This window comes from Natator depressus, chromosome 2 (genome assembly GCF_965152275.1).
Source record: "Natator depressus isolate rNatDep1 chromosome 2, rNatDep2.hap1, whole genome shotgun sequence".
NCBI lineage: Eukaryota > Metazoa > Chordata > Testudines > Cheloniidae > Natator > Natator depressus.
Window position 1 is genome coordinate 47,977,220 of NC_134235.1, and position 24,180 is coordinate 48,001,399.

The 24,180-nt window shown below is 41.8% G+C and overlaps 1 protein-coding gene across 1 annotated transcript in view; it reads right to left on the minus strand.

Annotated features, from left to right (window-relative positions):
• Nucleotides 1–1,394: 1,394 nt before the first annotated feature.
• The window catches only part of LOC141982258 (carbonic anhydrase 3-like), a 29,730-nt gene continuing 6,944 nt past the window's right edge, over nucleotides 1,395–24,180 (minus strand). Inside the window, exons 3-7 of the mRNA XM_074944156.1 lie at nucleotides 16,283–16,401; nucleotides 13,810–13,902; nucleotides 9,345–9,410; nucleotides 8,433–8,588; nucleotides 1,395–2,583 (exon numbers count right to left, since the gene is read on the minus strand). Coding sequence (XP_074800257.1) covers nucleotides 2,464–2,583; nucleotides 8,433–8,588; nucleotides 9,345–9,410; nucleotides 13,810–13,902; nucleotides 16,283–16,401 — 554 coding nt within the window. The 3' untranslated portion in view covers nucleotides 1,395–2,463. The remainder of the gene's footprint in view (nucleotides 2,584–8,432; nucleotides 8,589–9,344; nucleotides 9,411–13,809; nucleotides 13,903–16,282; nucleotides 16,402–24,180) is intronic.

Here is a 24,180-nt window from a genome sequence, read left to right on the forward strand (position 1 = left end):
GATCCTTTCTTCACAATATCATGAATTAAATAAAGACAGATTCATGTTATTCCCATGAGACTTTCTTGGCTCATGCTGGCTTGTTCCACCCTAACATTGTTGAATGTTTCCTTGTTATATTGAATTGCACAACTACACAGATGCATAATAGTGCATCTAAATAGATGCTAACAAAGTGAAAATATATCCTGCACTGTTCTATTACCCCTGCAGGTATGGGGTATGAGGTCAGAAAAAGGCATTTTGCATTAGCACTAATAATGGAAGTTCCGGTCCTATTGGTTCCAAGAGACGTAATTAGCACAGACCAACCAGCTTTTCTTCAGGCTCATTGGAATCTATTATCTGACTTGACTTCCACCTCACAGACTACTGAATATCATTCTATGTCCTCAGGACTTCCACTTCACAGGACTACTGAATATCATTCTAAGTCCTCAGGGCAATGTAGCTGCTAATTTCATTCTTAAACTTTCAGGTTATTGTGCTGCAAAGTACAGAGGTGAAGTAATGGATAAGAGGAAATTTCAAAGTGACCCAACTGTACTATGTGTTTCCTTGCAGGAAACTAGAGTTCATGTACATTATTAGAAATGAACCAAATCAGTTCAGAAAAGTTCAGGCAGAATACTTCTTAATATATGAGTTAGGTAGGATCAAGGATAGTACACGTCCAAACGAGAAGTAAATGTTATTAGGAATGAGGATTTTCTTGGAAGCAGAGGCCCCCAAATGATATCAGTGTGGGGCAAGTACCAATTGGTGATCCCCTGATGAAGTACCACATCTTTGAGATGCTATCGGGAGTCATAAAGATACATGTCTGTATCTTCCAGTTCAAGCAAATAGCTAAATGGGTTGGGTACTACAGTCTTCATCCATTTCTAAGTTATACAGAAATGTTGTGAGGGGTTGTACCAGGCTTTTGCTACCCTCTGCTGGAAGCCATGCCCAAAGGAGAAAGTATCCTTTTGGGGAAAATAATGGCAGAGAAGTTAGATCTCCAGGAACTTCTGAGGGAGGCCATCCAGCATCAGCCATGGAGGGAATCAGTGAGAACTGATCCTCCATCAGCTGGAAGGACTGGGAGCAGACAAAAGCCAATCAGGCCTGATGGCACTGTAAACTGGCTTGGCTACTTCATCCAAGAGGCAATTCTGTCTGAAGCTGGAGGAATTATCTTTCCTATCTTAACTCCAAAAGCCAGCTTGTTCAGCCAAAGCCTATTTTTGTTTACTTTGTGGAATGTAAAGCCCAGATGGCCACCTTGAGTTGAATATCAGTTTGACTGATGTAAAGTTACAGAGAGTTTGCTTGTGAGTTGCTCCAGTGGCTCACGTGAACCCATAACAAATGTATTACGGAAGACATTGCCAAGTCTTCCTGTTAAACTTGTGTCTGTTATTTTTCCTGTCACCCAACATTAGAAATAAAACCAAAACCAGGATCTCTTATTTAAGAGTATTTATTAGTGTTGGTTGTCCTAAGACAGAAGTGGTGCTGTTACTTCAACTGCAGTCATGCAGTCCTGTTTCATTGCTTTTGCTACCATAAGATGAGTCCAACAGCAAAGGAGGAGAACATAGCCATCAATTGCTTTTAGATATTCAATTAAGTTCTAGTCTCAGATACTTGCACACAAATGTCAGTGACATCAGGCTCAAATGCATATGTGCATGAGGACAAAATTTGGCCTTGAGACATATAAGTAAAATGTTATAGTATTAAAAATGGAAGTGAAATAACACTTAGGATGCTAAAGGGCTTTCTACAGAATCTATCCAGTTTCGTCCATCAAGAAGGCCCACAAATTCTCTACTCTTAGTTTGATCTAACACCTGGATTTCAATTTTCAAAATAAAACTGTACAATGTTAACCTTTCAGTTTGTTAAAATCTTAACTTGCTTTAATTATCTATGGGAATTTAGTGAGTCTTTGTACTCTCAACAGTTCTATATGAATACAAAGGCCAAAACTCTGCCCTCAGTTACACACAGGAGTTCCCACTGGATTATATTAGTACAACTGATAATAGAATTTGACCATATTGCCCATTTTAAATTCAGATGACATTGTTTCTTAGTTGGAAACTTCTATGGTCTTGAAAAAGGTGAGCACTAAAGAACATAAGGATAGTGGGAAAATGCCTTTTCTAGCCATTGGTAATTATACCGTTTTTCTCCCTTAGAAATATCCATAAAAGTACTACCGCTAAAGCTAACACAGTTGTTATTGAGATCCAAACACAGATTCCACATTTTCACGTTAAGGTTAGAGTTTGCCTCACGTAATTTTTGACCTCTCAAAATTAGATTAATTGATCCACGACATTTCATTATTCAGCATTTCAGAATCAGAAACAGATCTGCCTCCAGAGGAAGAGCAGTAGAGAGCACAAAGCTAACTAGGCTTTGAGATGTAGGAATTTCCTCACTCGAAGACACCCAATTTTAGTACAGATTTTATTGGAAAGAGGCTTTCACCACCCTTCCTTTCACAGGCTGAGGAGGACGCCAGTTATCCACCATGGGGCGAGCAGGTTCTGTCTCAGCATTGATGGAAAGGCTACGGAGCTTTGCCATCTGCAAGAAAGCAAAATTAAAATGTCAACATGGAATCCACTTAGGGGTAAATTCAGGGCGTAAGGCCTAGACCAACAAGCTGGGCCAACCGCTGGGTGTTGGGAGGAATCTCCCTACAAAGTCACAGGAGCCACTGCATGGAGACTACTGCAGCCTAATGGCTGGAATAGCCTCTGGGGATCCTTACACAGTCAGTCTCTATAGCAGAGGATCCTCTGAGCGTGCCTGGCCTCTTTATGCCCCATCTCCACACATCCTCGCACTGAGGAGCTCTGTGGTGCGCAACGGATAGGCAGCCCTTGTGTGCCCCTTGTGCTGTAGAACTGCAATGGAAATTACCCTTCATGATCAGGAAGGCAGAGTAAGAGTATAAAGGATGACAGAAATCATGGTCACAGCTTGCCTGCAGAGTATTTAGTTAATATTTTCAAAAGGCAGTGAAAAGTTCATCAGCTGGATTTTTAATCTGAAACATAATAACAAATGCATCATGGACCTCATGGCTCACTGTATCCTGTGTTCAGAATGTAAGGCTGTCTTTTAAGCTGGCAAAAAAGCAAGAGTGGTTTAACAAGGTTTTGTTCCAATGAAGGAATGTAATTCTATTTTAGAGAACAGAGGCATGTGTTTTGCATTCTATGAGAAATCTGCCCAGCCCAGCCTGTGCCACTTCCCACAGTTCCCATTGGCCAGGAACAGTGAACTGCGGCCACTGAGTACCTGCGGACGCTCAGGTAAACAAAGTGTCTCGTGGCTTGCCAGGGGCTTACCCTGCACTAGCCGCGAACCAAGTTTGGGAACCATTTAATGGGATAAAATAGCCTGGGGACCCATTGCCTAGATACTACAGCAAAACTATATAAATATCGACTGTAGATATATGGACAGACAGACAGATACAGTGGATAAATCCAGTTCCACGTCTGTATTCTCCAGCTCAGTCTTGCCCCCAGGCTCAACGTGATGGGGTGCAGGGAGCACTGGTTTGCAGAGTACTATGACATGCAAGGGGTGTGGACCACCTATGCAGGGGCCCCAAATCCTATCCCCTCCCTTTCAGCACAAGAACTGCACCATTTTGTCCTAGCAATAGAGCTCTCAGCGGTTGCGAGGGATGTGTCAGGATTTGGTCCCTTGTGAGAAGCCCTTAGGGCTGGATTTTCCAACAAATCCTTTGCTTCAATAACAAGCTGAGGCACAGGCTATATTCTGCTGTGGTATAGTAGGAAGACCCGGTACTAGTGGCAGCAATATTGTTAAGCAGGATGCTGCCTCCTGCAATGCTTTGGATGGGTTAGGAGCAGGACCTTCAGTTTGTTTCTTTTCTGCTGAAAAAATTAAAAATCCAGGGTTAACCTCTCTTTCTGTGATGCCACAAGCTGCATTTTCCAAGTGCTCTTCAGGACTTGATAACGTTCTCTTGCTCTGCAGCCAGAGGGCCCTACTTTCAAAGGAACTCGCTCCTGCTGTACCTCCCCTGCCACATTGGAGTGCACCAATGGGTGTTTGGATGTGCATTTTCTGTAAAGTTCCATGCATGCCAAGAGTGTTGTAGAAATAATATAATAACAAAGAGTGGACTGGGTAATGGCTCACAGCCTAATGCGTATGGAGTGAGCACATCTTTCCAGGTGCACCAGTTGCACACTGGACAATTCGGCCCTCAGTGTCCCAGCCATACAGAAGGAGAACAATCTTGGCCACTCTGTCAAAGGGATTAGCACTTACAACATTACTGTCAGCAAGTCTGAATGTTAGCAGGCTTCTAGGATTAGAGATCTTTAAGGGTCTGATCCTGTGAACTTCTCTCAGGTGATGTCACTTATACTGTCAGCTCTTTGGGGCAGGGATTTTCATTTTGTTCAGTGTTTGTACTGCGCCCAGCACAGTGGGGCCTTGGTCCATGACTGGGGCTTCTTGGCATTACTACAAATATTACTACTAATAATTCCGTCTGTAAAACAGCATAACCCCAAATAAGCAACAAAGCATGGCTACAAGTACTAATTATCCACTTTTTGAAATGATCAGACTCTCTGGATGAACCGATCAAGGTGCTCCCTTGCAGGTTACACACAGGCCCTGCTGGCTAGTGGGAGAACAATTAATGCCATGCCTAAAACCTGCTACTGGCACTATTTAGAAAGAAGAGCGTTGTCTGAATACAGCAGTGATCAGAAACACATCAGATGGAGTTGATCAATGATTCAGCACATAGTTGTTGCATTCTAAATGAATTTCACACTAAGATCGACCCTTAAAGTGGGGGAAGAAGAGAAAGTTGATATTTTTATTGCTGATGCAACACTGAGCTGTTCACTAATAGCTATGCCTTCATCGGAGTTCTAAATAAATGTAATGTAAATACCTGAGTCAGTAATGAGGCTCTAACCACACTTGTGTAGTTGAGCCAGGAAAGCTGACCAGAGCCAATTTGCATTTTGCATGCAAGGAGAAGCTTTCAAATATCTAATACCTTTATATTTTGGTATAAATAGGGAAAAATAGGGAAGTGACCTCCAGATCAGCTCTGTATTTGAATGAGCTATGAAAATGCAGCGATGAGCTATGTTAATATAGTCATGCAGGAGCTTGTGTTAGCTTTAACCTTTGGGACTAAGGTTCAAGTCAGCCCCTCAGTTCTCGCAATCTCACTGTACTCCGCTTAGTCCATTTTTCATATAATAAGCAGCCACAAAAGTATCAGGTCAGAATTTGGAAATCAAATTGTTGTGTGATATGCTAATGCCAACCAGAATCTATATGCAGTGTCAAAGATGCCGGCACTGGCTTATTTGTACCATATTAAAAAAGCACCTTGAGATTCTAGGATGAGAAGTTATACGTATGTAAATACATATGTATAATCTAATACGTACCTGTGTAACATGTCACTCACTGACTCCTTGAATTTTCATTTTCCTATTTAGCTAGAGTCTTGAAATTTGGAACACTCATACATTGTGGACTGCTGAGTATAGGAACAATCCTAGATTAGAAAACTGATCTTTAAACGTGAGATCACCAAAATGATCACTGGTCAATTTTATCAGATTTCTACCATTTAAGTGCTGGGGCAGGGGATGGAAATGTACAAATATATTTATTTCTCCTCAAAGACCATCATCTTGGGTATGAAGCTTTCAGCTCAGAGAAATGAAGGTCACCCAAAGTTACCACTTCTATCTACTAAAATTTAGCCAAGAACATTTCCAGAAATGTACTTTTTACATAGAAATTAATGCAAGTTTTGCAATCACCTTTGTTACACACTGCCACCTAGAATGTGTGGGGCAGGTCACTGTTCTTTTGAAATTAGTATTTCAAATAAAATGGATTTTAGGGAAGAATCTTTTGAAATATTAAATAAAAACTAAATTAAAAGAACATTATGGCTGTAAAATGAATCCCCAAGAAATGCCAAACGTAAGGTCGCATTATGATACAGTTTTCAATTAGATGATCATAGGAACCCCTGCTTCATTCAGTGCATACTGCATGAGACATTGGTTGACTATTTATTATTAGTCTCGCTCATCGTGCCTCATTCATTGCACTCCACAGTAATTTTTTTTTTTTACTCAGTCTTCATTCAAGTATAATTGGTGATTTTGCTCAAATTTTCAAAAGGAAAAAAAAATCAATGCGAATAGACATCAGACCTGGGAAATTTTCTGCCTGAAAGATGGAAGTTAGAGGGAGTTATAGAGGTGGGCATTTCATGGAGATATTTTGAAATTTGGTTTAGTTCAAATTTGGAATGAAAACCAAAAATTTAAAAATTCTCTGAGAAAGGGAATGGAGCACAGGCTCTGGGGCTGTCCCTTTGGGATGCTGCCCAGGGGCCACAGATCCTGAGGTGATCTATTTGTTGGGCTGTCCCAGAGCAGGGGACCCTGGGCTTTCAAGGAGCTGTGGGCTGCAAGCCAGGTCTCCCATTATTCCAGGCTCTCAGTTCCCAGTAAGGCCCTCTAGGCAGGCTACTGAGGACCTGGGCTCTCCAGCAGGTAGCCAGGCAGGCTGCCAAAAAGCCAGGCAGGCAATCTGGCTGAAAACCAAGCAGGGTTTGAAACCTGTGAGGCAGGCAGGATTCCATGAGAACCCTGCCTGGGTTCTGTCAAAACTTCATCAAAATCAAACCGTCTCTGCCATTTGTTTAGATTTCAACAAAATGGCAAATTCCAATAAAAAGTTTCATTGCATTTTTTCCAACCAGCTCTAACTGAAAAACCCCTTAGAATTTAAATGGTTTAAACATACATAACTATAACTTTTGTTACATGCATCAAATGTTCCGCTGATTTATCACACCGCAGAAGTATCTAGGTTAGTGGCTTAAATTTTGATAAGCTTGGTGTATGAGCAGCGCAGGTTTTGGTTTTGCAAGGACAGAAGAATCCCATGCACTGCTACAGACTAGGGACCCAGTGGCTAGGCAGCAGTTCCGCAGAAAAGGACCTAGGGGTTACAGTGGACGAGAAGCTGGATATGAGTCAACAGTGTGCCCTTTTTGCCAAGAAGGCTAACGGCATTTTGGGCTGTATAAGTAGGAGCATTGCCAGCAGATCGAGGGATGTGATCATTCCCCTCTATTTGGCATTGGTGAGGCCTCATCTGGAGTACTGTGTCCAGTTTTGGGCCCCACACTACAAGAAGGATGTGGAAAAACTGGAAAGAGTCCAGCGGAGGGTAACAAAAATGATTAGGGGGCTGGACACATGATTTATGAGGAGAGGCTGAGAGGACTGGGATATTTTAGTCTGCAGAAGAGAAGAATGAGGGGGGGAGGGATTTGATAACTGCTTTCAACTACGTGAAAGGGGGTTCCAAAGAGGATGGATCTAGACTGTTCTCAGTGGTAGCAGATGACAGAACAAGGAGTAATGGTCTCAAGTTGCAGTCTGGGAGCTTTAGGTTGGATATTAGGAAAAACTATTTCACTAGGAGGGTGGTGAAGCACTGGAATGCGTTACCTAGGGAGGTGGTGGAATCGCCTTCGTTAGAGGTTTTTAAGGTCAGGCTTGACAAAGCCCTGGCTGGGATGATTTAGTTGGGGATTGGTCCTGCTTTGAGCAGGGGGTTGGACTAGATGACCTCCTGAGTCCCTTCCAACCCTGATATTCTATTCTATGATTCAAAGTTCCTATGTGAAGTAATGTGTGTGTGTCACATCCAGCTCCATCTACTACACTCATGGGTTAAAGTAAGGAGAGAGCAGACAGAGAGGAAAGGGAGAGCTACCACTCCTCCTTGGCCAATGTGGTGAGAACTCCCTTGTACCCTGCCTACAATCAGATCACCTCCACATAGCCCCAAACTCTCACATTCACTTCCTAGTCACCCACTGCCTCCCTGTGAGCACTCCCATCCCCCAGCCTGATTTATGAAACTCCATGGTGTCTGGTGACCTGAACCCTCCCACTGACATGGTGTAGGAAGCCAAAAGGAGGAACAAACAATTTTCCAAATGAGGAAGATAGCTAGGGATTTCAGTCTCTGCTGCCACCTGCTGGCACTAGAATTATATAGAGACTGGGATGTGGGGCTCGTGGGTTGGGTGGCTATATGTGGTGGCAGGCCCAGGGAAACCTGGAGTCCTATGCAGCAATTTTCAGAGTCCCAATGGTGTTCCTAATGAAGCCAACTGAGTAGTTTCTAATAGAAGGGCCCAATCCTGAAATTCAGCTTTCACTCTGTTTTAACTCAGTCTTTATTCATGCAATTTCCCACTGATTCCAGTGGGAGTTTTTCTTATTGAAAGAGTAAGGTCAGGATGATGTGTAAATAAATAATCTCAAATTGTGAAAGAACGATGACAATAGGGAGGTTAATGTCCAGCTGAAGTTTACCTGGTCTGGGCTGACTTCAATAGGCTCCCTCAGAAGAATCCAGGTAATGCACTCTTCACAAGGAGGTGTAGTGAAGGAGCCATGGTAGGTCCAATAGTCCCGAGATTTAGGGAAAAGAATTGATGGATCAAAGTTTGGAAAAGGAGCTTCTTTCCCCTTAAATAAACAAAACAGAAATCTCTTTAATAACACTAATGGAGACACCGAGCTTGCTTAAAAAGAGAGTCGAGTTTCCATGGAAGAATTAATGAAATGTCCAATATCATGTAAGAGGCTGACCTCCTCCTTTCAAACATTTGCCCTGTAACTTACTTTTCTAGAAATGACCTCTAGTCCAAGGCTGAGATTTCCCAAAGAAATAAAATAAGATGCACTTTATCAAAGAGTCCACTGATGTACTTAAGTATTGTAACTTCTCAGAAACTCTTGTCACCATAATGTACTGTTACCTAACAATTGTGACTAACAAGGAGTCTGGTGGCACCTTAAAGATTAACAGATTTATTTGGGCATAAGCTTTCTGATACTGTAATTCTTATGCAAACTAAGATCCCTTCTGTGGGAGTTCTGTCTATATAAGCCCTTAGGTAATTAATTAATTTGAAAAACAGTTTAGGATAGGATTTGCAATGATATTTGTGCTATCAGTGAGGGCTGCCTGGCAACTGTGTATTTAGGGGCTGATGGAAAGCCCATTGAAGTCAATGGGGGACCTTAGAGAAGTGAGAGGAGGAATTATATTTCTCCTTAAAGAAGAGAAGATATTCTGGGCCATAGTCACCAGAATGCTCTGGCTGCTATGTGTTGCTGGAATAATGCAAAGCAGCCAGAGCAGACTAGCAAATCTGGCCTTCTGGTTCTTGCTACTGAAGCTACCCAGTTAACTTAATAAAATAAAAACTATTTTGTTACCTTTGTCTTAATATTATCTATTTCTTCAAGAATTCTCTTCATCTCTGGTTTGGGAGTTTTTCCAACCTGTAATGCAGAAAGCATAAACTGAACAGTAGATATGCCAGCTGAATTTGTTTTCCTTCATATCTCACGACTGCATGAAAAATGCTACTTGACCCATCCCTCTGCCAATTAACATTCTCTGACCATTTTGTACTGAAAAACAACAAAACGTTACTCCTGATGGAGGGAAAAAACACCCAGAATAATATAAGAATAAATTGCTTGATTTTTCATTACCGTAGTGTTTGCTAAAACTACCTACAAAGCTCAGTCATGCTCCAGTTGAAGTGGCTAGTATAATTCCCACTGATTTGAGTGGGGACAGGGTGGGATGCAAAAGAAGAAATTCTGATGATTAGAACTAAATTAGTTTCACATCTCACACAATTTTTACTTATAACAAAGAGAAAATGTATAGTTTCTTTAGCATATATATATATACAAGTTGGTGGTAATTTTCCTACCAAATGCATGCTTTAGCCCTTATGCAGTAGCCTGACTTTAGTAAAGAATAAAACTACATGCTAAACTGAGTACGCAGGGAAAATAGAAGTGGAAAGCTGATATCTTTGCAAAGGATCTGATCTCACGTAAAGAAGTGTAAAGAAATACTACATTATGCCTTCTGATACTTCAGAAGAGGATAGCAGCACAGTCTAACACTAAAGAAGCTTCTCATCTCTGGAAGAATGGGTTATAACATGGTTCATGTCACCAGTGATGTAAATTTGCCCTTCTTAAACTACCTCCTCTTGGGCCTTGTTCTGCAGGCTTCACATAAACCAAACATCCATTGAAGTATAGCATCAGAGAAGACACCATGACTCACTCTACTATCACTAGAACTGAATGAAATATCTTCAGTGAATTGCTAAATAGTTTTGACTGAACTGAAAAACTCAAAATGTTTTGATAGCACCAAAATGAAATACTGAAAAGTGTCTCAGCCTTCTAATATGTGAGCATTGCTGATGGTCGGACTCAAAGCGCATTTCCAGAGACGTGTGGAGAACTGCACGCTGTACTACTACTACCTCTGCTAATAACCAATGCTCATTCTCCTCATGGACACTACAAGCCAAAGGAGAAAGAAAAATCATGACAGATGTAAAATATCTGAGGAATTTTCACTACTCAACTACTATTCAACCCACTAGTTATTTCTAAACTGCAATGTAAGCCCAGTGTTAGCAGAATTCTAGTTAGCAGACCCTGGGATTGTTAACATAGGTCTTGAGCATCTACACTCATTTGTAACCCCAGGACAGGAATTGTTGAACTCTGGGTCCCAACCTGGAGCTCCAGTGTCTACACTGCATTATGTGGATACGAGTCCAACGACACATATTCCAGACTTCCCAGCGCCTTCCCAAAATGTGGCCACTCTGGTCCTTTGTTTGTGGTGCAGTGTGGGAAAACTTGACTGTCCCGAGGACAAAGTCAGCCAGCCATTGGGATTGTGGAATACTTCTGGCAGACTCCCAGAGCACAAGTCCAGTGGGGCTGCATCTACACTGAAAAACAATAGGGCTTGAACTTGGGTCCCACCTTGAATCAGGCTCAGACCCTCCATCCAGGGATCCTGGGTCTGAGCCCTAGGTTGGCACAATTTGCGTGTAGGGGGATTAGGATTCAGCATGAGTTCAGACCCTGGTTTTATACTGCAGTGTAGACATACCAACTGAGTTTTGCCTGCTGAAAGACAGACTTCAGTAAGGACTTTGAGCTTGTGTCTATTAGTATTAGAGAAGTGCCTAAACCAAAATGCTGGATCTAATTCCAGAATTTGAAGATAGTTTGAATCTGGACCAAATCCAACCTTCATGGTGGGATCCCATTTCTGCATTGGGCTGAACTAGTGTTGTGCCAATATTTAAAAAGGATAAACAGGACAACCCAGGTGATGATAGGCCTGTTAGCCTGGCATTGATCCCGAGCAAAATAATGGAACAGCTGATATGGAACTTGATTAATAAAGACTTAAGGAAATTAATATAATTAAGACCATCAACATGGGTTCATGGAAAATAGATCCTGTCAAACTAACTTGATATCTTTTTTGATAATATTACAAGTTTGGCTGGTAAAAGTAATGGAGTTGATGTAACATACTTAGACTTCTGCAAGGCATTGAACTTGGTTCCCCATGGGAATTTGATTAAGATACTAAAATGATACAAAATCAGCATAGCGTATAATAAATGTATTAAAAGCTGGCTAACTGACAGGTCTCAAAATAAAAAGGAGTACTTGTGGCACCTTAGAGACTAACAAATTTATCAGAGCATAAGCTTTCGTGAGCTACAGCTCACTTCATCGGATGCATACAGTGGAAAGTCTCTAAGGTGCCACAAGTACTCTTTTTCTTTTTAACACAGCTGCTACTCTGAAACAGGTCTCAAAATATAACTGTAAACAGAAAATCATCATCAAACAGAAAAGAAGTACTAGTGGCACCTTAGAGACTAACCAATTTATCTGAGCATAAGCTTTCGTGAGCTACAGCTCACTTCATCGGATACATTCAGTGGAAAATACAATGAGGAGATTTATATACACACAGAACATGAAAAAATAGGTGTTATCATACACACTGTAAGGAAAGTGATCACTTAAGATGAGCTATTACCAGCAGGAGAGCGGGGGAGAGAAAACCTTTTGTAGTGATAATCAAGGTGGGCCATTTCCAGCAGTTAACAGGAACGTCCAAGGAGCAGTGGCGGGGGTGGGGGGGGGAAGCATGGGGAAATAGTTTTACTTTGTGTAATGACACATCCATTCCCAGGCTAACACGGCTGCTACTCTGAAACCTATCATCAAACAGGTGTATTTCTAGTGGGGTCCTGCAGGGATTCGTTCTTGGCCCCACACTATTTAAAATTTGTATCAATGACCTGGAAGAAAACATAAAATCATCACTGATAAAATTTAGAGTTTGCACAAACACAGGAAGAGTGGAAAATAAAGAAGAGGACAGGTCACTGATAAAGAGTAATCTGGATCGCTTGCTAAATTGGGCACAAGCAAACAATATCCAAATGTAAAGTCATACATCTAGAAACAAAGAATGTAGGCCATGTTTACAGACCTCTGTCCTGAGAAATATTTGTGGGGCATGGCTGATAATCAGCTAAACAAGAGGGTGACTCTCTGACCAAAAGGGCTAATGCAATCCTTTAATGCATAAACAGAGCGATCTCATGTAGTCAAAGGGAGGTTATATTACCTCTGTATTTAGCACTCGTGAGACTACTGCTAGAATACTGTGTCTGGTATTCACAATTCAAGAAGGTTGTCGATGAATTGAAGAGGGTTCAGAGAAAAGCCACAAGAATGATTAAAGGATTGGAAAACTTGCTTTATAGTGGTAGATCCAAGGAGCTCAATCTATTTAGTTTAACAAACAGAAAATGAAGGGGTGACTTGATTATAGACTACAAGTATCTACATGGGGAACAAATATTTGAGAATGGGATCCTCAGTCTAGCAGACAAAGGCACAACAAGTTTGAATGGTTGGAAGTTGAAGCTAGAGAAAATCAGACTACAAATAATAAGGCATACATTTTTAACAGTGAGGGTGATTAACCATTGAAACAATTTAGCAAAGGTTGTGGCAAATTCTTCATCACAGGCAATTTTAAAATCACGATTAGATTTTTTCCCTAAAATATATGTTCTAGTTCAAACAGGAATTATTTCAGGGAAGTTCTCTGGCCTATGTTACAAAGGAGGCGAGACTACATAATCACAGTGGTCCCTTCTAGGCTTAGAATCTATGACTAAAACTTTGGACCTGAACAGTGAGAAAGTTTTTCTCATGATCCCTATATAAACTTAATGAGAAATCATTGTGTATATTGCTGAGGTAGGATGAAAAGCTCTGTTGATGGGGGTGGCTGTGGGACAGGCTGCCATGAACAGTGGAAGAAGTGACCCTGGTTTCTGTCAGGGTAAGATTAAGGCAGATTCTTTGAGAGAGATCTCTGTCATGGAAATCATTCAGTGAGTAACACTGCACAGCTGATTGCTACTGAGCAGATACCTGCCATTGATACTGCACCCAGAGAGGAGGAGAAAATGCAACCTGGGTTCCCTCACTCCCCATCAAAACATAGTCTCAGTGTTGTGGATGTAGCAACAGGTACAGACTGCAGATAAAATGACTCCTATTCAGGTACATGTATGACACACACTACTGAATGTTAGGGATGGTGCTAAAAGTCTGTTTTATGGGTGTGAGTGCAATAAATTTCTATGGATCCAGGCCCATCCTAATCCCAATGTATGCATCATTCTGAATATTATTCTCTAATGAGATATATGGCTGAGAAGTAAGTACAACAGGAACTTTTTTCCCTGCAATTAGCAGAAGAATACAGGTATGCAACAGTATAAAGAATGAACACTTCCAAACTTACTTTCAGAAAAATGCCCACAACAGCCACGCCATCAGGTTGTTTCAAAGCTCCAGCAAAATTACTATATTTCGGATTCCAGTGTACCATATGAAGCTTGAACCAAAGAAATGTAAATGTTACAAATACTGTTATGCAATAAAATGCCATCACAGGCCAGGTCCTGCATTCCTTGTACATCCTGCTGAAAGAGTTTTGAATGCACAGGGAATGCAGAACTTGGCCTCCAAATGAAAATATGTATAAATATGTCCTATTGCTTCTACGGCTCTTCCACATGCTTGTGTTTTTTGCAACAACTGCTTGTCAATTACTTTGGTTTTAAATGAAGCATAAAAATACAAAACTTGCTTGAAATTAATCAAATAACGTAATAGAGGAGATGCTTACAAATGCATGTAACATGCACACATGCAATGCAGAAGTTATCCATTGATGTGTTTAATCTCAATTGTATTTTCAGGTTAAAGAAATTCTTTTAAAAAATTGAAATGTATTTGTGCTTTATAAACCATGGTTCTGCTGTTCTTGCTCTACTCTCCATCCCACTCCCCTGACCCGGTAGTGAATGGACCAGGTGACCCTGTAGTTCTTTCTCATCTCTACTGTCTACAATACTAAATGTTAAGGACATTTTTCATAATGTTTTATTTATTCTTCCAGAGGACTGCTATCTATTTATTTAGCTTCTAATAACATGGCTATCACCATGGTATCTGAATATATGCAGAATCTGGACATATCTTCATATAATACGAATGTGGTATAACTTCATTCACAATGAGATTATCCAGCAGTTTCATTAAATTTAGCTAATGTACACTCATATTTTAAAAAATAGCACTCTTCCTGAATGCGGCATATAATATATTGCTCTTTATTTACTCCTCTGTTGTTACGCGCATCGTTGTTTAGGATAAAAGCAACATGGCCCACAGCCTCCACTTGTATTCTAGCAAAGCATTATTCACTCCATATATTGTTTCTCCTCTGTATAAAGGCCTAGGGGTTAAATCTTAGTCCCGCAAACAAAGGCAAAGTAAAAAGACTTTTCTTGATGGAACTAAAAAGAGAGGTTTGGGGGACAGAATGCTCCCACTCAATCCACTAGTAGAAACTGGGATACCCATGGAGCTGGACCATGGTAGATGCTACTAGGCAAAGGGAGGAAAGAGGAAAATCACCCACAGCCCCCACACAAAGTTTTGGGCCAGGGCATCTCTGATATGCATCTTGTCTGCCACCATTTCTTCTGGATGGGAGTTGGTGCAAAGCCATGGTATATCTCTGTACAGTAGGTACATGTGACATGTACGGGCTTGCAGAGTTGGGAGGAACACTAGCAGGCTGCTGCACGGCTCCTGATAGAGAGAAAACATGGTGTTTCCATGGTAGTTTGAATTTACATTTCCTCCCATGTAGGATGTGGAAAGAAGGCAGAATTTGTTATTAATTTATTGCTATCAGAGCTTAAGCCCACACCGAATACACACTGGGTCAAACTCAGCCATTAACTACAGAGAGTTTGGCCCATAGTAGTTTGTGCGTTTACATCAAAAAAGCAGCAAATATTTATTTAAAACAATTCTTGACAATACACTGATAGATTTTTAAAAACAGATATTTAAAATCTAGAGCAGTGTTTCCCAAACTTGGGATGCTGCTTGTTCAGCGAAAGCCCCTGGCGAGCCAGGCTGGTTTGTTTACCTGCCACGTCCGCAGGTTCGGCCGATCGCGGCTCCCACTGGCTGCGGTTCACCGCTGCAGGCCAATGGGGGCTGTGGGAAGCGGCATGGGCTGAGGGACGTACCGGCCGGCGTCGCTTCCCGCAGCCCCCATTGGCCTGCAGTGGCAAACCGCAGCCAGTGGGAGCTGCGATCGGCCAAACCTTCGGACGCGGCAGGTAGACAAACTGGCCCGGCCCGCCAAGGGCTTTCCCTGAACAAGCGCTGTCCCAACTTTGGGAAACACTGCTCTAAAGGATATTCTCAAACACAACAGTTTTAAACTAATTGAAATGTCCTTGTTATAACCTTTTTCCCCCCATTGGTAATGCATGTGAAAAAAATAAATCCTGGGACTTTATTTTTATAAATAATTAATTATATACCAAAAACTCCTAATGACCAATAAAACCAGCAAAAATTATATTATAATAAGTTTGAGAAAAAATAAAATACTGCAACCAAAGTTGTGTTTGCTGCAAAAAGATCTCACTGAAAATGGTGAATTTAAGGTTGTGGCATATTTACAAAAATTTACAGTTTTCGAAGGGGGCAGGCAGGGGAGTTGTATTTTTGTTATGAAAAGCTGTGTTCGTTGGCAGAAATGATTCACCCCAGGTCACATTTTTGAATAGTCACAGCAATAACATAGTTCATACAAAATCAATAAATATAAATAAATACTTGAAAAGGAAAGCGGTTAGTGTTGCCCAATTGCCCAGTACGCTAGTATATAGAAAAACTGGTCCCACCTCTGCTGCACATTTCACTCCATCTACAATGTGCTCAGAGCCATGGTCATCAGAAGAACCCCAATGAAAGTGAAACTGCCGCAGCCTGTAGGGTCCTGGGAGTGGTCCACCTCGCAGCACTGCAATTGACAATCCACATTAACATTAGGTACAGACCTTTTCAAAGAAGCTTTGATTCAAAGTATAAGCGTATACAATTACCACAGAGGAGTCCAACATTTTGAAGGTGTTGAGCACCTACAGCAATTCCAGCTGATTTCAGTGGGAGTTGAGGGCACTCAGCACCTTGCATGATTAGGCCTGTATCTACCTATCACTGGGCTATATAGCACTATTTGATTTCAGAGCTATAGAAATTACCATGAATCAGGGTAAAACCACAGAATGGGATGCCAGTTGTAGAACACATCCCATTCCCCTCACGGCAGAATGTAGGACAGTTTGGGGAGGATGGGTGCTCAGGATGGCTCACCATTCGCCAGTGAATGTCCTGTTATGGAATTCACAATTTTATGCTGAGGATTTAATGGGAATCTCTGTGAAACTGGCCTAGAGGGGCCACGCAGTACTGCTACTGGCCTAGAGGTGCCATGCAGTACTACACCTACCCTACTAGTGCCATAAAGTGCTACAAGCCCTGCCTATGATCCAGTACTGTCATTGCTTTTTAAACTATGTTGCAAGCAATGTTTGCAGTGTAGTCTGTTATCTCTAGGGAAAGGTCTATTTCCTGAAGAAAGAGCAGAAGAAAAAGGTAAAAACAGATGAGCTAAAAAGTGGTTACTGAGCATTCAGACAAACCTTATCCTCTGAAAAAGTTCAGTATGTGTAATACCCGTGGCAACGTTGCCACCAGCGGGGCCATAATAATGAGTCATTATTCCAAGCAATAGGAAGGTTTTACATTGTAGACCACCAAGAACAAGGTAAGTGTATTTTATGATAGCATCATGAATTACACACTTTCTGACTATTAGCTTAGGACTGATCCTTGCAGGCTCTGAGCATCCTCAATAGCCATTGACTTTCATGGAAGTTAAAGGTGCTCAAACAGCTTCAGCAAGGGATCCACACATCATGGGATTGGGTCCGTATGGTAAAGGCATACCAGGTAAAGACAATTACATTCCTGGATCTGAAAAGACCAGGAATAAGTCCATGCCCAGCTCTTTTCTGAAATGTCCTAGAAAGAAAGTATCTGAAGGATACAGAAGGAGGCCATCTTCCTTTCACGTGGTCTCTCAGACATGTAATACTGTAGGCAGTTTGTCAGTGGGATCAGTAGCAGCTGTCAAGGTTATCAATTCTCCACTAAAACAGATTTATAAAACCAGTAATCCTGTTTGAAGGTCAATGGGGTACAACCTTGATTTTTTAAGGGCAGGTACTCCACCTCCACCAGTGTATCCTGCCCCGCCAGTATCAACCCCCTATCTCTGCACGTTTCTGTATAAAATGGTGTCCTCCATGTGGCGTGACTTTGCATATACAATGCATGTGAGGTCAAAAGTGTGGGAACACTGTTCACACACTTTTCTGCCCCGCTACCTTACGTTGTTTTCACTTGTGAGTGATCACCAGTCATTGGTAATCCTTTCACCAGGTGAGGCTGTAAAACCTGATGCCAAAAAACTCCTTGCTTCTCTCAACTGTAAATAGGGCTTAACTTGAGCATAACTGATTTTGAACCAGAAAGACTATACTCTCAATGAGGGGAAAGGCTTTTTCTTTTATGTTTGTTTAGAAATATGGTACAAACACACAAAAGCACATAATGAGGGTATAAACAGACTCTTTATTTATAGACGGTCTCTGATGTAAATACCTCTCTTCCATATTCTAATTAGGTAAAAATTGATGAAATCTATAAGACATACCTTTCTCAAACACTTGGTCCAAATTCCAAGGGCTAAAAAATAAAGATGAAGTCCACAGAGGAGATTTGGTTCAAAAGTAATAAAAAATCATCTTTATTTTGTTTCAGCTTATGGACTGGAACAAAATTCTTTGAAACTGTCCTCTTCTTGAAGAGGGAGAAATGAAAGGGGTAAGGTTTACTTTCACTCAGAAAGGATGAGAGGATTAAGTACAATGCATGTGACCAAAGGTTGGGAAAGAAGCATATACACATCTCTCTTGATATAGTATTTGGGGATGTGGGGGAAATGATATGCTACTATTCCCCTCAAACAGAATTTCCTGTTGTTAAAATCAAAGGCAACTTGTTTTTATACATATGGAATAATGCCACATTATTTCAATTTTCTAGTACTTGAGATTCAAAACTGCCAAGCTGAATATGTTCACATATGAAGGTCTCCAGTAATATTTTATAAAGGTTCTGTCATCAAACCAGTGAGCTATGGACAATTCTCTGGAGATGTCACATCCCGACTGCTGCTGATGTTCCTCTCTGTGAGTGGGCCCAAAAGGAGACACAGCGAAGTCTGTGGTTTTCTTGACTAGCTTTGATTGCATTAGACCAAACTGGCTTTCAGGGTCCTGCAACTGTAACAAAAAAGGATGTCTACTCAATCCCTTCTATCCAGAGACTTTCCAATGTACTTCTTTAAGCGGGAGGGGACAGAGACTTCTGAATTCTATCATCCATGATCAGATGAAGCAGAACAGGAGAACAAGCCTTCTGGGTCATAGTTCTCCAAGACTGAAGAAATTCACAGCCTTTGAGATATTGCTTCTTCAAAGGTGCCTTCATTTTTAGGAAATGCAATTCTACCCCTCCGATGGACAAATACAACAGTAGGAGATATGGCAGTTTTGCAGATGAGTTTCTGATATTCCATTAGAATTTGTCCACAGAGGCTAAGCGATTTAGTAAAACATTTGCATCCCCACAATATTTATATTTAAGCTGCATTGATTTGGCTTGGGAGGTCAGCATTCCGAATTCTCTGGTCCTACTTACTTCAGGGAAAACAGAGGCAACAGTACATATTTTGGCAGTGCTAGTAAAGGTCCCTTCTGACTATATCTAGTTAATAAGACAATATCACAAGGGTGTTTTTACCTTCTGTGTTTGATTTTGCCCACAAAACAAAATCCCTATTTTAGGTTATGTCGGTTGCACTTTTCCCACCTGAAAGCAAGAATGTGATGGCATGCACCTGAAATCCTCCGGAATGCAATGATTCCCTGGCAGCAGGTATCTGATCATGGAGAATCCTTAACTTTTTGGAGTACTGGAATGTGGGGGAAACAGGTGGAGAAGTTCTGTGCCTGTCCAAGGAATGGAGAATGCATGCTTCCTGTATTTTTGCATTGGAATCTTCAGAATCTCAAAGTTTTGTGTCTCCCATAGATGAGGAATGTTTCAGGGTCCAATGGTGCTTCCTTCCAAAGACAGGATTTACCACCACATTCTCTGACCCTGGAATATGTTGAGCAGTTAAAGTTTCCAGATTTTATTTCCAGATTTTATGGATGGTGGTCATCCATGCTGATCCAATTTCTACTATTTCTGAGTAATAGACCAGTCATAATATCTCCAATATTACTTTCCAACAAATTCCTGTTACATCCCCTCATATTTCGCATGCTGATTTTGATTGCTGCTACATACTGAGCAGAGGTTTTCATTGCGCTGTCCACAATGATGCCCAGGTTTTAATTTAGAACTCAATAATGTAAATCAATCGACTCATAGACTTTAAAGTCAGAAAGGACCATCATGATCATCTAGTCATATTGCACTTTCCAAGTAAATTTCAACTGCCATCATGCTCTATATTCTTCTAGCTTTATTAGGTCCCTCTGAGGTTTCTCACAGTCTTCTCTAGTCTCTGCTAATTGAAATAGCTTTCTGCAAAATTTTTCACCTCACTGTTCACTCCCTCTTCCCGATTAAATAACCCTGGTCCTAGTACAGAACCTTGGGACACCTCACTGGTAACCTTTTGACATTTTGAAAAATTGACCATTTGTTCTATAGTTGTTTTCCATCTCTTAGCTAGAAAGACCCTTAAGGAGGCTTAACAGATATAGTGTGGGCAAAATATGCCATTTTAAGAACTCTTCTGACTTGCCATATTCAACATATTGTCTAAGGACCAGACTGTGAATAGATCCTATGACATTAATGGGATTATATGTGTGGGGAAAATTATCCCTGAATAAGGTTTGCACAATCTATCTATACATATATATAATCTTCACTCCCAGAGGCCTTGAAAGATGAATAACTAATCCTGACCCCATGGTAAACATGTTCAGAGCAACACATAGACCAAACACCATTACATTTCACTGATACAAAATTGCCAGCAGAGCCTTGAGATTTCCCAGTAGTTTGGATGCATAGGATGAAGACAAGGATTGTATTTAAATCTGTTATTTCATCAAAAATAGCATTTTTAAACCATGAATTTAAAGTCTTTCAGATTGACCACTACTCTGAAACCTGAGAAATAGATGGGCACTCATAAAAAATTGCAAGGACTTTGAATGCAAGATTGAATGATATCTTCTAGAGTTTATCCAGCCACCATGAGAGTTCTCCTTTGGCAGTACTTCTAAGCCCTAAAATACTGGGCTTTCTATAATTTTTTCTACTAAGACTAGGTGTCGCGGGGCAAGTATGCCCTGTCCCTCTTCTGGGGCGGGGCAAGGGTGTCACAGCTCTGCAGTTAAGTCCGTCTGCCTGCCCTTAGCCTCAGGGCAGAATGTCCCAATGGCCAGAGTCAAAGTGGTTGCCCTTATCATCGGGGCAGTATGGCCTATTGGCCAGAGTCAATATGATCACCCTTGACATCAGGGCGATGCAGTCTAATGGCCGGAGTCAATATAATTTCCCTCTCACTCGGGCCATATGGCCTAGTGGCCACAGTCAGTATGGCTGACCTCCTTGGCACAGTTATATGGCCTAGTGGCAAGAGTCAATACACTCACCCTCTCACTCAGGCTGTATGGCCTACTGGCCAGAGTCAATACAATCGTCCTCTCACTCGGACTGTACAGCCTAATGGCCACAATCAGTACAGCTGACCTTCTCAACACAGTTGTGTGGCCTACTAGTCAGAGTCAATAAGACTGCCCTCATTAGCAGGGCTATGCAGGCTAATGGTCAGAGTTGGGGAAGTGGGACACCACCTGGGGCGGGGAGGTTGGCGGCCCGGGTAGGGGGACCCAGACTCTCCCTCTCCACCGGGTCCCAGCCCAGGACCTTGGTAGTGGCAAGTATGCATGCCACTGAGTCAGCAGGGATCTGGCCTAAACACGCTGACTCAAAATCCGGTTCATTGTCCATTGTCAGGTTCCCCATGACTACTTCCTACCATTCTCCCTGATTCTGTGGTCTGGATGTCTTCAAGATCTTTGGGTTCCTCAGCCTGCACTGCTCCCGGTGGCTCGGGGCTCCCATGGGCATCCACAGGTATCTGAGCATCAGCTTGGGTCTCAGCACATCTGGCTCCCGCAGTCTAGGGTTCCATCTGCTCCTGGGCTGCAGCCTGCAAGGTGTGTCATTCTTCTCTGACGGTCAGCCTACAATGAGCTGGGCTGCTCCCTTTTATACGGAAGCAGCAGTTGGAGCATGCCCAGCAAGGGCGAGGAGGCATGGCTTCCTCTGCCCAGAGTGTGGGGTTAACCTCTTCTTTTCCAGTGCAGGGCAAGTACACCCCACCACACTAGAGTAATAGCTCTATGTTTATATATAAAATGGGGTCCCCCTGCACTGGATTAGATCTGAACTATAATTTTAGCCTGCCTGTTGTCTATCACAGCATTAATAGGAGAAGATTGAACCTTTTCCAAGTTCAAACACAAAACCCTAGTATTCCTGCCTTTGATAATGTCTGCTTTGGTTTTTGAAAAGAATCTCTGCAAGTAAATGTAGAGTGGTTGCATTTAAAGGACTCTGCCAGTTTCAATCTCTTATCCTGTAAGTCAGTAAGAAAACTCCGCTTACCTTTCCCAGATCTCACATCTCCCAGTTGGTGAATGGTCTTGCCTTGAGATGGAGCAGATAAGTGAAAGTTGAAAATTCTTTTACAGGCTGGATACTGCATCCTCTTGGTCTTCTTCCTGCTTGTCTTAAGGTTGACTATCCCAGCCAAAGAGCTGACGGTGTCTCCTCTGTTCTTAAACTTCACTATTACTATGCCTTAGGAACACTGAATGGTCCAATTAGGGACCACAAGTGGTTTGGGTGGCACTTTTCCTACCCATGAGATCTCTAATATTTACTCTACATGGGCACTATTAACCCAGCAGTGAGTCTGGCCTGCTAGTTCGGCTAATGTAATGGAGCCTCCTCTTCCAAGAGAATGTCCCACTTTCCCATCGTCTGTGCTAGCTCTGGGCAATGTCATATTGAATGCAAGGACAGCTGGGAACCCACAATATTCCTCTGCACCTCAATGCACATAATGCACACAATTCCTTTGTCCCTAAGCTTTGAATTTATTTTGTCCAAATGGGAAACACTTTTCTGGGAAATTAAAATTGGACAAAAGCCTCAGCTAAACTGAGGGTCTCCGAACAGTCTAGATTGAAATCCCAACAATATCTCTCAGCTTCTTTTAATGGTCTCTGAGCTGGGATTGCAGAAAATGGCAAGCAAAGGCTTAATAATGTAGCTCACAGGCTTTCTCTTGATGTTTCGGCATCCAGCATTTCTGTTGGCGGAGATGTCCACTTCAAGAGTGTCTTGCCCTCTTTAAGCAGCTGAGTGTCTGGCCTTATGTATCAGTTTTGGATTCTGGGAATTTCCCACAGTCCATTCTTCAGGAAGTAACATTTTAGCCACATTGTTTAGCCTCAGGTTTGCTGTTGCTGGGCTCAAGCAACATGGACTAAGCCATTTGGGTGCATCTCTCTAGGGGTGAAACAGCCCAGGAGGGTTCAGTGGGGAAAGTACTCGCAGCATTTTGGTTCTGAGAGGACCCTTGTGAAAACAAGCTCTCATCCCGTTGGCCAGTGACTGGTTCTTACTCTGTGTATTTGTAAACTGCCTAGCACAGTACAGCCCTGATCTTGGATATGGCCTTTGGGCACCACAGGAATAAATATTCAATGAATGAGAGAAGACAGTCCAAGATGCTTCCTGAGATTTAGTGTTTGCAGCACCTATTTAAAAGATGCCTCTGTCACAATGTGGGGCCTGTAACTGGGTGTGCAGAGATAGACGCCTGATAGAGTGGCCTGCACTCCTCATGGTTATCCATCATGGAATTGTTTTCTGACTAGCAAGAGGCTGAGCTTGGATCAAAACAGTGCAGTTTTTCAGTCTTCAGTGAAGTCAGTGAGGCAGGCATAGCCAGTGAAGGTCAATGCTGCGCAGGCGGATGCAACTAAGGTGAGCAGAGACTCCTCCATGTGGCTTGTCTCACTGAGGGTCAGGTGACAAAAATCAGTTTGGCACAGAAGGTCAGCCCTGTTTATAGACATAAGGAGGGTTTGTCCTTGCAAACATGTCTTAAAACACTCACCTGTTGCCTGATCTACAAGGACAGGTGATAACCCACAGGGGAACATAATGGGGCATTATTCCCTGAGATAGAAAATGTTGCTTTACAAGAAAACAAAGAGACAATATCATGAGCAAATGTTACAGCTCATTATGTCAATCATACATTATAAAATCCATAAATAAATAAGCAATTGCTCAACAGAAGATATCAGTATATCCACAGTCATTGTGGCTAATTAAGTCAGGTAAGCACTTTTCTGAAAGGTCTTCAACACATGGTTACATTGTTGACATTTTAAAATGGAATTCTCTATCTAAATAACCATTAAAAGGAGAAGATAACACTCAAAAGAAATAAGGGGTTTATTTGAATGTGAATTTGGTGTTCTTTAGGAACAAATGGCACTGTCTATACAGAAGAATAAAGAGTGGGCCTCTCATACCATTTTCCAGCATACATCAATCCTGACTT